This window comes from Grammomys surdaster, unplaced genomic scaffold (genome assembly GCF_004785775.1).
Source record: "Grammomys surdaster isolate TR1022 unplaced genomic scaffold, NIH_TR_1.0 251, whole genome shotgun sequence".
Classification (NCBI taxonomy): domain Eukaryota; kingdom Metazoa; phylum Chordata; class Mammalia; order Rodentia; family Muridae; genus Grammomys; species Grammomys surdaster.
The window spans coordinates 2,406,910-2,418,991 of NW_021604692.1; the positions used below are offsets into that span (position 1 = coordinate 2,406,910).

Consider the following 12,082-nt stretch of genomic DNA (forward strand, 5'->3'; position numbering starts at 1 on the left):
ACCGTGAAACAACAACGGGTTTCACGGTGTTCTAAATCAATATCCTCCTTGAGACTGGAGAGATAGCTTAGTGATTAGAAGCATCTGCTGATCTTTCAGAGGATGAGAATATAGCACCCAACTCCCATGTCAGGCTGTAACTCCAGGGGATCTATCATCTCTGGACTGCACAAGTATACATACTCCTGTGCACATACATATAGACACACAGGAATACTTAATTAAAGGTAATAAAAATTCATCCTAAAATGATAGACACACCCTCCAAAATATAAAGGAAACCAGGACCTAGAGCTCTGTCAACTGGAAGATGTGAAAATGTGTTCTTGCTCTCCCCCACCTTTTTTATGTGCATATGTGTGTGTATATGTGCATGTGTGTGTGTGTGTTCAGTGCATGTGTGAGTGTGTGCATGCATGTGTGTGTGTGTGTGCGTGTGTGTGTGCATACCTGTGTGTACTTGTGTGTGTGTGTGTGCGTGTGCGTGTGTGTGTGTGTGTGTGTGTGGTGTAAGTCGAGGAGGCTAGAGGTTGATGCCAGGAATATTCTTTGATTGCTCTCCATCTTATTCACTGAGGCAGGGTCTCTCAATTAATCTCAAAGTTGGCCAGTATAGCTAGTCCCCTGCTCCAGCTTCTGAGGCTGGATTACAGACAGGCCATCATGCCCACTCAGCATCTCCAAAGGTTCTGGGATCAAATTCTGATCCTGCTGCTTGAACAGTAAGAGCTTTACCCACTGAGCCATCTCCCCAACACACAGACACACACACACACACTTCTCTCTCCTCTCTTTCTTCTCTCTTTCTTCTCTCTCTCTCTTCTCTTTCTTCTCTCTCTCTCCTCTCTCTTCTTTCTCACTCTCTCTCTTTCTTAAAATGAGGATGGCCTTGAACTTTTGATCCTTCTGCCTCTACCCTGTAAATGCTGAGGTCATGGGTACTTGCAGCAACCCTTGGCTTATGTGGCACTGGGGATGGAACTCAGGGCTCTGCAAGCTGAATACTCTACCAACTGAGACACATCCCAGTCCACGTTCTAGTGGCTTTGAGGCTTGCATCTATGAGACACGGTTGGGGTGTCTGACTTAGGAATAACAACAGGTGAGAATAAAAAGTTGCCTATCAACAAACCATCCACTATGGCCTGTGTAAAGGGGACAGTCCGCTCCAGCAAGGAACACCTGGTTTTGTCAAGGAAGACTGAGCAAACTGGACCATCCTCCCCACCTCTGTAACTGCTGCTGAGAACCTTGGGTGCTAAGGAGGCTCGTGTCACTGATGCCACAGGAATTTGTTAGGTTCACTGTGCCTTATTTTTTCCACATTCTCCCTCTTATTCCCTTGAGCCAGAGTTTCTCACAGAAACCGAAGCTAGACTGACAGCCAGGGTGCCTCAGAGATACTCTTGTCTCTTGTCTCCCCAAACACAGGGGTTACAAATACGTGCTGTCACACCTGGATGCTAGGGACAGGGAGCCCAGGTCCTTACGCTTCCATAGCAAGATTTTCTGCCCCCTGGCCTGCATTTTAAAGAATTCTTGTACTTTTAAAAGAAAGAATTGGGATTCTACCCCAGATGATTTCAGGTCTCATCTTGTACTTTTCAAACTGCTGGCCTCAAGGGAGCTAAAATGATATTAAAAAAAAAAAAATCCACATCCCAGAAAGTTCACAGATGCTGCAGATCTCTGGAGCTGACCAAAATAGAGGGTAAAATCCTAAGATTTTGATTGGCAGTTGAACTAGCCACTGGGGCTCAAGCATCTCATACCAACTTTGTAACTGAGCCATACGTGGGAGCAGAAGCCAAAGTCTTTCTCAAGATGGTGTGGTCCCGTACTTTTGGGTGATCCAGAGCCCACTGTGGATCCTCTCTAGAACTTTTACTCCACCTGAAAATGGAGGGCTGGACCTCTAAGACTCTTTCTGTCTGCACGGAAATCATAGCTCAGCCAGAGGAAGCTAAGTCTCCAAAAGGAAGCACCTGAGAAGTCCACCAGAGACAAGTTGTATAGAGTAAGCATGGTTCTCTCGGAAGGCAACCAGGGGTCCTGCAGGGACTCTGTACCCTAAAAACTGCTTTAGAAAGGAACTTCTGTTTAGAAAGATGCACCAGCCCCATGGCTGAGCTGTTCCAAGAACAGAAAGTTCCCCTAAACAGACAGTTGTAAGCCACAGGCCCCCACAGTGGCTGCCACCTCCAGGAGCTTCCTTTTGGGGTTCTCACTCCCCCAGACTTTGGCCAGTAGCCTCTGTTGTTGACCCCAGGGGGAATGACAGGAAGGAGAATTCATTCTCCCTATCACTGTGCCTTCTCACAGGAATTTCTTCTTTGAGGCTTCATTTTCCCATTGAGAATGGGTTCCTAATTCTGGTTTACACCTATATATGGTAAAAGAACACAATGTGCTCACACCTCAAACCTAGATGGAGAGACCCTCATATGCCAGGCACTTATTAGGTAGTCATGGCTTCAGTGCCACCAGCTTGACAAGATCCATAATCCGCATCCTCACCCTCTGTGGACCTACCTCGTAGCTTAACTTCTCTTGTACCAAGACCTGCTATCAGAGAAGTTTTTGCTAATCAGCCATTTACCCTTGAGTGTGAATTGCACCCCCCTCCTAAGAATCTCCTGTATTCTGGGAAGAACTCTCTGTGTGGTATTAAGGGGCAAAAATCTAATTTAAATTGGCCCAAGCAGCAGAAGAAGTTATTGACAACTCCACAGGACTCTAACTTCAGGCCAGGCTGCATTTGAGTTTGGGAATCTGGATGTCTCTATTTCTTGGTTCTTTGTGGCTACTGAAAACATCTTTCCCAGACAGAGGCCACAGACTGATGCTCCTTGATCAGAACTGAGTCACTGCTTGTCTTCTTTGGCTACAGCTCTGATTGGTCACAGACCTACTCCTGCAAGAGACTGAAGCTAAGGCTACCTCAGTCCATGAGCCGGTCCTGAGGGGAGGGGTCCACAGAGGAAAGCTGGGGGAGCTGCTGTTAACAGTGGCAAACAGATGTCACATAGGAAGACACTTCAGCTCTCTCCCTCAGGGTAGGTCTCCTTCACTTCTGGAGAAACAGAGTCTTTCCTAAGTCACACTGTGAGCTTTCGGCAAAGGTGGGGATAGAGTATAAATGATTTCAGAACCCTGCCCAACCCAGCGACGGTCAAGCAGGCCCAGCCTCCTCCTTGGCTTAGAGTCTGAGAGGATCTGCAGCCAGCATGACAGTCCTGGGAAACAGCCAGCCAGGTATCACTTACACAACTGAGGAGTTTGGGGGTGGGAGGGGAGCTGCAATTGTCCTAGACGTGCTCAACAGCTTTGAGTCATTGTGGAACTGGAGGCTACTTCTGCTCCCAGTGACTGACTGGGAACTACGTTCGACAAACAATGTTCATGTTCAACAGTTGCCACAGCCTTTGTCTCGGGAAACCTCAAGTCAAGCCTGAGAAGCAAGTGCTTCCTAATTACAGACAGGAAAACGAAACGGAGAGGCTATCTCACAGCCAGCGGTGGCAGAACCTCAGGACCCAAACTCCTAGTTCACCCCCACTACACTGTGGCGTCTAAGATTTTAGTATCTCCTCCAACTGTCCCACAAAATAGCAAGAGAAGAGAACTAATCTCAAAGTACAAAGCTAGCTTCACCCAGATGCAAAACCATACCCAGCCATGTCCCTGACAAACATAGATGTGCGCGCACACACACACACACACAAACTCAGTAAAACACTTGCAAACAGGAACACACTTAAACCATACACTTCATCCATGTTGGTTTCACTCCAGGGATTCAAGCACAACTCAACATTCACAAATCAGTACATGTAACAAAACACGTAGATAGAATTAGGGACAGAAATCACACAATCATCTCAATGGATTCAGAAAGTACCTTTAATGAAGTTTAACATCTCTGATAAAAAGATAAAAGCCCTGAAGAAACTAGGAATAGAAGGAATAGTCCTCAACATAATAAAGGCTTTATACCACAGACTAACAGCCAACACAATATTAAGAAGGGAAAGACTGAAAACATCTCCTCTCAAATCAGGAATGAGTGTGTCTACTCTGTCCACTCTTATTCAGTGTAGTGCTTGAACTCTTATCCAGGGCAGTAAGATAGAAAAGGGATACAAATAGAAAAGGAAGAAGTCAGATCACCCCCATTTGAATATTACATGATCTGAACTCTTGGGTCTGTTTGTTGTGATTTGGTTTGTTTTGTGCATTTTCTCAAATAGGATCTCCCTGTGGTACCAGGCTGGCCTTGAACTCTCTATGTAGCTCAAGCTAGCCTCGAATTCATGGCGCCCCTCCTACCTCAACCCCTCAAGTGCCAGTTATAAGCTGTTGGTTTATGATCCTACACCTAAAAGCCTCTATAGTTTCCACCAGAAAACCCTTAGCCCTAATAAACACTTCTAGCTAAGTATCAGAATAAAAGGTCAACATTGAAAACCAGTAGATTTTCTATATCTGAATAATAAACTTGTTGAAAACTAAATCAGAAAAAAAAAATCCTATTCACTACAGCTTTTTAAAAATACCCTTACTGGGCAGTGGTGGCACACACCTTTAATCCCAGCACTTAGGAGGCAGAGGCAGGTGGATTTCTGAGTTCGAGGCCAGCCTGGTCTATAGAGTGAGTTCCAGGACAGCCAGGACTACACAGAGAAACCCTGTCTCAAAAAACAAAAAAACAGGAATAAATCTGACTAAGGAGGTAAAAGACATTCATAGTGAAAACTTCAAGACACCAAAGAAAGAAATTGAAGGAGATATGAGAAGAGGGAGAGAACTTCCATGTTCATGGATTAGCGAACTCATACTATGACAATAGCTATGTTACCAAAAGCAATACACAGTTTCAATATAATCCCCATCAAAACCCAATGGCATTCTTCACAGAACCAGGAAGAAAAACCCTTTTCCCCTTCCCGTCAATGATCTCTTTCTAGTTTCCCAGATATTACAAGTACTTCAGGTTAAACACACAACCTAAAGATTCTGGGCTAGGACCCACATGTGAGTGAGAGAATTTGACATCCGTTTTTCAGGATCTGGGTGACAGTAACAACCCTGGGTGCAATAGTAGTATAAAAGTAGAGAAATAACCATGAACTTTATGATTGGATTTAAGGCCTGCATTACAGAAGGGAACCAACCCATGTCATTTTGTTTTGTTTTGTTTTGTTTATTTTTATTTTTGTTTTTTTTGTTTTTGCTTTTGTTTTGTTTTGTTTTCGAGACAGGGTTTCTCTGTGTAGCCCTGGCTGTCCTGGAACTCACTCTGTAGACCAGGCTAGCCTCGAACTCTCAAACTCAGAAATCCGCCTGCCTCTGCCTCCCAAGTGCTGGGATCAAAGGCGTGCGCCACCACTGCCTGGTGGGTTTTATTTTTGTTGTTGTTTTTTTGTTTTTGTTTTTGTTTTTTAATCTGGCCAAGAACCCACAGTTGGGGGAGCTCATAGGCCCCAGGTGTGAACACACTACTATTATTTTGCTAATAATAAACATCACACTGAGGTGAGTGCCACTCTCAACTCTTATCAGAGACGCTTCGTTGTGCAAGGCATGATGGTTAATGCAGAAACTTGCAGTTGATAAACTGAGCATGCAAGTGTAAAAGAAAGGAACTCGATCCATGTATCCCACTCTGTACAAAAATCAACTCAAAATGGACCCCCATGCAAGACCTGAACCTGCCAAAAGCAGAGGCAAAGCCCTTCAAAATAGAAGCACAGGCAAAGACTTCCCATAAAGGACTCCAAGAGTTATGAACAGGCTTGTGTGAAATTAAAAGGCTCTGCAGTCCATGGAATGGAAAAGGATACTTTCTAACTATAAGTCAGGGAGGTGATTAATAATGACAATATTAAAACCTGCACGAGCTAAATGACAAGAAGCCAAGTCATCTAATCAATATGTGGGATATGAACTGAATATGCTACAGTTCTCAAAGAAAGAAATACATGGCCAATAGCATTTGGAAAAAAAATGTTCAACATCTTTAGACAACAGAGAACTGTACAGTAAAACTATGATGTACTTTTATCTCACCCAGTCAGAATGGCTATCATCAAGAAAACAAATGAGGCTGAGGCAGGGGGATTGTCGTGAGTTTTAGGCTTGCCTGGGCTACACAGTGAGCCCTTAACGAACAAAAAGCAAAAGGACAATGACACATGCTAGTGAGGCCATGAGGAAAGTCGATGCTGGTGGGAGTGGCTAGTGCAGCCACCATGGAAATCCATATGAAGGTTCCTCAAAAACTAAAGCTAGAGCTACCATGTGACCCAGCTGTACACTTCTGGGTATATACCCAAAGGGTTGTAAGCCAACACAGCTGCAATCCTCGTTTATTGCTGAACTAGTCTCAATAGCCAGGAAGTGGAACCAGCCTAGAGAGCTATCAGCAGCTGAATGAATAAAGAAAGTGAAATACATATACACAATGGAATATTATTCATCTGTAAAGAGGAATAAGATTATGTAGTTTTTACAAAAGAGGATGAAAAATAGGTAGAATAAGCCAGGCTTGGGAAGACAAATATCATTTATCTATCAAAAGCCCCACCTAGATTATAAATTTGCATATACATGTATGGTGTGGGGGGGGAAGAGAGGCCTACAGGGAGGAGGGGAGAGGGAAGAGAAAGGATATATGTGACGTAGAAGCCAGTTGTAGTAAATGTGTATGACACAAAGTCTCTCACTTTAACATTTTAAGTGTGTAATTCAGTGGCATTTAAATACATTCATAATGTGACACCATTGTCATCATCCACCTTAATAACCCCCATCATCTTCTAAAACTGAAGATGCCCCCATTCAGTAAAACTCCCCTCATCCTGCTCCAGGCCATCACCAATCTGTCTCTAACAATGGCGTCTCTCTCTCTCTCTCTGGCTTTGAGATGTGATTCTGTGCATTCAAGTTTCACTTCTCAGCTTGATCCGTGGAGCAAACGCCATATGTAAGGGACAAGGTGGTCTGAGCAGTCCCTGGAAGATGCCTCAGCAGTGAATGGCTCACCGCAAGCCTGACAACCTGTTTGGACACAGTCACGTGGGTGTTTAATCCCAGTGCTCCCCATGAAAGGATGGGTGGTGGAGGCAGGAGAATGAGTCACCAGAAGGTCTCAGGGCACCTAGCCTGGCATAGGCAATGGGCGAACCAGAGACAATGGACACAAAGGAATGAGAGGTTATTCTGGAGCTGAGTGACCATAGTCAGGAATGCAGATTTAGGTCACCCCAAATTCCATGTTCCAACATGGAAGTAGTCTCATGAAGTTCTTTTTTTTTTTTTTTTTTTTTTTAGATTTATTTATTTATTTTATTTATGAGTACACTGTCGCTGGCTGTCTTCGGACACACCTGAAGAGGTCATCCAATCTCATTACGGATGGTTGTGAGCCACCATGTGGTTGCTGGGATTTGAACTCAGGACCTCTGGAAGAGCAGTCAGTGCTCTTAACCGCTGAGCCATCTCTCCAGCCCCCTCATGAAGTTCTTATAGTAACAAGACAAAGAGAATTATAAATCATGACGCTTTTCAAACCCATCAGTGGGCACGTGAGTCAGGTGGTTACTGCAAAGTGGGAGAATCTCTGCTATGGGCTTCAGATGCTGTCTGACTGCTCTCTTAGCCCTTTGAATAGTGGAAAATAGGGGGCTTGTTAAGCCTTCCAGAAGGCTTATATCTGTTAAGTCACTGAATGTTATAGGTGGCCAAGGAATGGCTATCTAGGAGAGTCAAGGTTGCCTGTAATTAGGCTCTGGACCCCTGCAACATCATAGCCTTTCTGCATCAGTGGAGATGTTATCGGTCAATCAGCTTTTGCAGACATAGCTTATTTCCAGGAATTCTCCTTCATAAGACCATTTCAAAACACAGAGGAAGGGGAAGGCCAGCAGCCAAGACTGTCCTCTGAAACTCCTACATACACGCCATGGCACATAGGATACCTGCTCCAAAGTGATAGGAATTTCCTGTTTCAAACGTTCTTGCTGTGTGTAGTGGCTGTAACTCTGAGCTAAAGAATCTGCGGACTACCCTTGCATCTTTACCACTTGTTCCTTTGCTATCTGTTAGGGGATGTGGCTTGAACCCAAGGTCCCTTGCTGCCCAGCAAGTGCTAAGCCACTGAGTCACACCTCCCGCCATGCACCCCCACCTGGTGGCAATATTCTCATAAATGGAAATATTAGGGCTGAGGTTTCTGTGGGGCTCCCTGCACCCATACTTTCACTTCTCTCAGCTCCCTTAGACAACTCCAACCCGTGAGACAAAGCCCCCCCCCCATGCAGGCTGAGGACATAGCTCAGTGGTAGGATTCTTGCTGGACATTCATGCTGTCCTGGATTCCATTCACAGCACCAGGAAAGGGGGAGAGAGAGAGAGAGAGAGAGAGAGAGAGAGAGAGAGAGAGAGAGCCATCCTTCCTGAGAGGGGTCTGGAGTTGGGTCTTCATGAATATGTAAATCAGCCATGTAAATGATGCTTAATATGCACTCCGTGATTGGGCCTAGGAATTCTTTGCTGCACTGCTCACAGCTGCACCTGTCACTGCCCATGCAGGGGGATGGAGCTGCCCTGCCTCACACAGCAAGTTCCTACAGCTGATCAAAGCGTACCAAATGTTCTGTGATCTGGTGCAGTGTAAACACACACACACATACGCACACAAGATGCTGCTTGATTTTCTAGAACTTTTGTCACAAATCAGAGCTGCTGATTTTAGATTTAAATGATAAAGCACTTGATTCATTGTGATAAAATTTCAAATTAACAATGTAGCATTCCAGGAAGCCAAGTGCGCTCTTTCCTGGGATAGACAAATAGTGGTAAATACAAGAAATCATGGTGGTTTTTTGCTTCTGTTTGTTTTGAGATGGGGTCTCATGTTAGTCCAGGCTGGCTCTAATAACTTAAGTATAAGTGAGCTTTCCCATACAAATACTACCCAGGCCCAAGCCTTCTTAGCTTCCTCAGTCAGATGAGACGCAGTGTGTTCGGGTGCTATGGTCATAACAGAACCAAGTTCTCAACACCTCAGAACTGACTGTGCAGTCCTGGAGAAGCCAGCACTTCCTTCTAGAGTGGCTCGCAGCCCACTTTCTCTGCAAACACATGGGCCGGTGTAGAGAAAAGAAACGATTTAGCAATGTTTACAGTGGAGTGTTTGTGTATGCCATGCTGGGGATCCAGCCCAGCCTGAGTCTCAGTTCCAGGCTCTCACACAGGCTACATCGCCCCTCTACCACAGAACTATGCCCTTAGCTCCTCACAGTTAAGCTTTGACTCCAGTTACTAGGTCAGCACCTGGGTGTGGTGACACACAGCTATAATCCTGCCACTAGGAGGCTGAGGCAAGAAAAATGTGATTTTGAAGCTAGCCTGGGCTACATAGCAAAGCTGTCTCAAAACAAATAGGTGGTCAGGCGGTGGTGGCGCACACCTTTAATCCCAGCACTTGGGAGGCAGAGGCAGGCGGATTTCTGAGTTCGAGGCCAGCCTGGTCTACAGAGTGAGTTCCAGGACAGCCAGGGCTACACAGAGAAACCCTGTCTCGGAAAAAAAGAAAAAAACAAACAAACAAACAAAAAAAAAAACAGGTGAATGTGTTTCCTCTTAAGTTAATATGGCAGCAAAGTCTGAGAGATATACCCCCAAAAGATGGGGTTCTAGCCCCTTAGGCCCCAGAATTGCTGTCACCTACGGCTGGACAATCATAGCAATCTCCCACAGGGCCCATGGCCTGCTTCCAGAGTCCTCTGTACTTCACCCAGCAACCAATGGTTCAGCTTAAAGTGGAGGTTAATGCACTGGAGATATAGCTCAATGAGGTAGGCTCAATGGCCAGTCTGGAAAATAAAATTAAAGTGAAGTTAAAAAGCACAAATTGAACCACAAAGTCTGCACAGTTTGCATCCTCCTCCCAGGCCTGTGAGATGTGGTGGCCTTGTCACAGACTTCTTGTCACAGACTTTTCCTTCGTGGAGAGCTCCACGTCTCCAAGGACATCCAGCTTCAGTGCCTTTGCACTTGCTGGTCCTGCTGCCTGGCATATTCTACCTTCAGAGTCGATTGTGTCACTCAGAAACCTAGGCTAATTTCACCCAAGAAAGGCATTTCCCATCTGTCCATCTCCAAGGCCCCGCCCAGCCTTTCCCATCTGTCAGCCCCCAGGGCCCCGCCCAGCTATTTCATTTGGCATCATCTCTCGCTGCCTTCCCACTTGTCACTAAATTTGTCATGTCCGTTTCCTATTCACTAGTTTGTTACCGATGTCTCCTGCTCATCTCCAGTTGAGCTCCGTAGGACATGAGCTGGTCTGTCTTATTCATGGTTAGAAAAAAAATTAACATAAATGTTGGTCAAAGAAAGGTTGGAAGATTGGTTATCCAGAATGCACCAAGTCCTGGGTTCCATTCGTAATACCACATAAACTCTACATGACACTGCATGCTTGTAATTCCAGCACTTGGGAGGTGGAGACAGGAGGATCGGAAGTTCAAGGTCATCCTCTGCTACATAGAGGTGTTGGAAACCCTCTAAAAAAAAAAAGTGCAACCTGAATGAACAAATGAATGAATGAACGAATGACCAGATAAACCTACTAGAAAGAGGAGGAAAAGAAGGAGGGATGAGAAAGAGGAAGGATGGAGGGATGGAGTTATAAACCAATCTTAATGCAAGGAAGATGATGCCCTGGTGTTAGTCTTGATTATTGGAGCCATGTTATTCATCTTCATTGCTGGGACACATGGTGACAGTGTAGTATTATCTCACATCACTACCACAAGCTTGGAGTGCTCTTCAGTAGGGAACTTGTTAGGTGGGATGATAAACGAGGTGCAGTGGGGTGCAGGGGCCAGGAATCAGCTCAGTTTCCTGACCCGAGGCCAACAGTATCCACCACCCACTCTGCTCCACAGATCTGCCGTTTCCATTATTCTCATAATTTTCATTAATAGATTCCCTATCCTGGTGGTCCTTGGAGCCCAGGACTAGAACCAAGTCAGCTCTGGCCAAGCACCATGGCAGAAGAGCCAGGGAGAAGCCAAGGACCCAAGCAGTTTCACTCAGGACTGGCAGGCAGAGTGGGAATGTGAAGGCCCCTGTGGGGCTCTTCCCAGCCTCAGCTCCTCCTATCTTCCCTTCTGTTGGCTACAGGATGGGATGCGTGAAGTCCAGGTTCCTCCGAGATGGAAGCAAGGCCTCAAAAACAGAGCCAAGTGCCAATCAGAAGGGCCCTGTGTATGTGCCGGATCCCACGTCCTCCAGTAAGCTGGTGAGTAGAGCATCCCAGGGAGCACCTGCCACAGGGGCTCTAAACCCTTTCTTCCCCAAAGTGAAATATGGGCCCTGCAGCAGTGCAGCAGGATGCAGGCAGACCCATGATGACAGCAGTAGTGGTAGCATGGCTGTCCATCTGCCCTGCAACGACAATCAGCAAGGAGAGTGGCAGCCATAGCTGAGGGCTTGCTCAGTGGATAAAGGACTACTGCCCAAGGGTGATGACCAGAGTTTGGATCCCCAGTAGGACCTATAATCCCAGCACTCACAGGCAGAGACGCAGCATCTCCAGAGTAAGCTGGCCAGAATGACTGTTCAAGTGAGACATCCTGCCTCAATATGTAAGGCAAGTGATGAAGGAAGGTATCAACTTCGGGGGCTCCACACATGTATGTACCCACGTAGACACATACCTGTACACAGATATGCATCCACACACATGTGAACACACATAAACATACATCATATACATGCAAAAAATCATCAATAGTGGTTATTTTAGTTACTTTTCTATTACTGTGATAAAATACCAGGACCAGGGTGGCTTGTAGAAGAAGGAGTTTATTTGGGCTCACGCTTCTAGAGGGTTAGAGTCCATGATGGTGGAGCAGAGGCAGTGGCAGGCATGGTAGCCAGAGCAGCAGCTGAGCCCTATCTAACATCTTGAACCATAAAGAAGAAAATAGAAATGAGTATTTTAACTCTCAAAACCCAGCACACACCACACACACACACACACACACACACACACACACACACACACACACAC

The 12,082-nt window shown here is 45.7% G+C and overlaps 1 protein-coding gene across 1 annotated transcript in view; it reads left to right on the forward strand.

Annotated features, from left to right (window-relative positions):
• Positions 1–12,082, forward strand: part of Hck (HCK proto-oncogene, Src family tyrosine kinase) — a 42,743-nt gene that overhangs the window by 5,718 nt on the left and 24,943 nt on the right. The window contains exon 2 of the mRNA XM_028774985.1: positions 11,191–11,308. Within this exon, the coding sequence (XP_028630818.1) occupies positions 11,192–11,308 (117 nt within the window). The 5' untranslated portion in view covers position 11,191. The remainder of the gene's footprint in view (positions 1–11,190; positions 11,309–12,082) is intronic.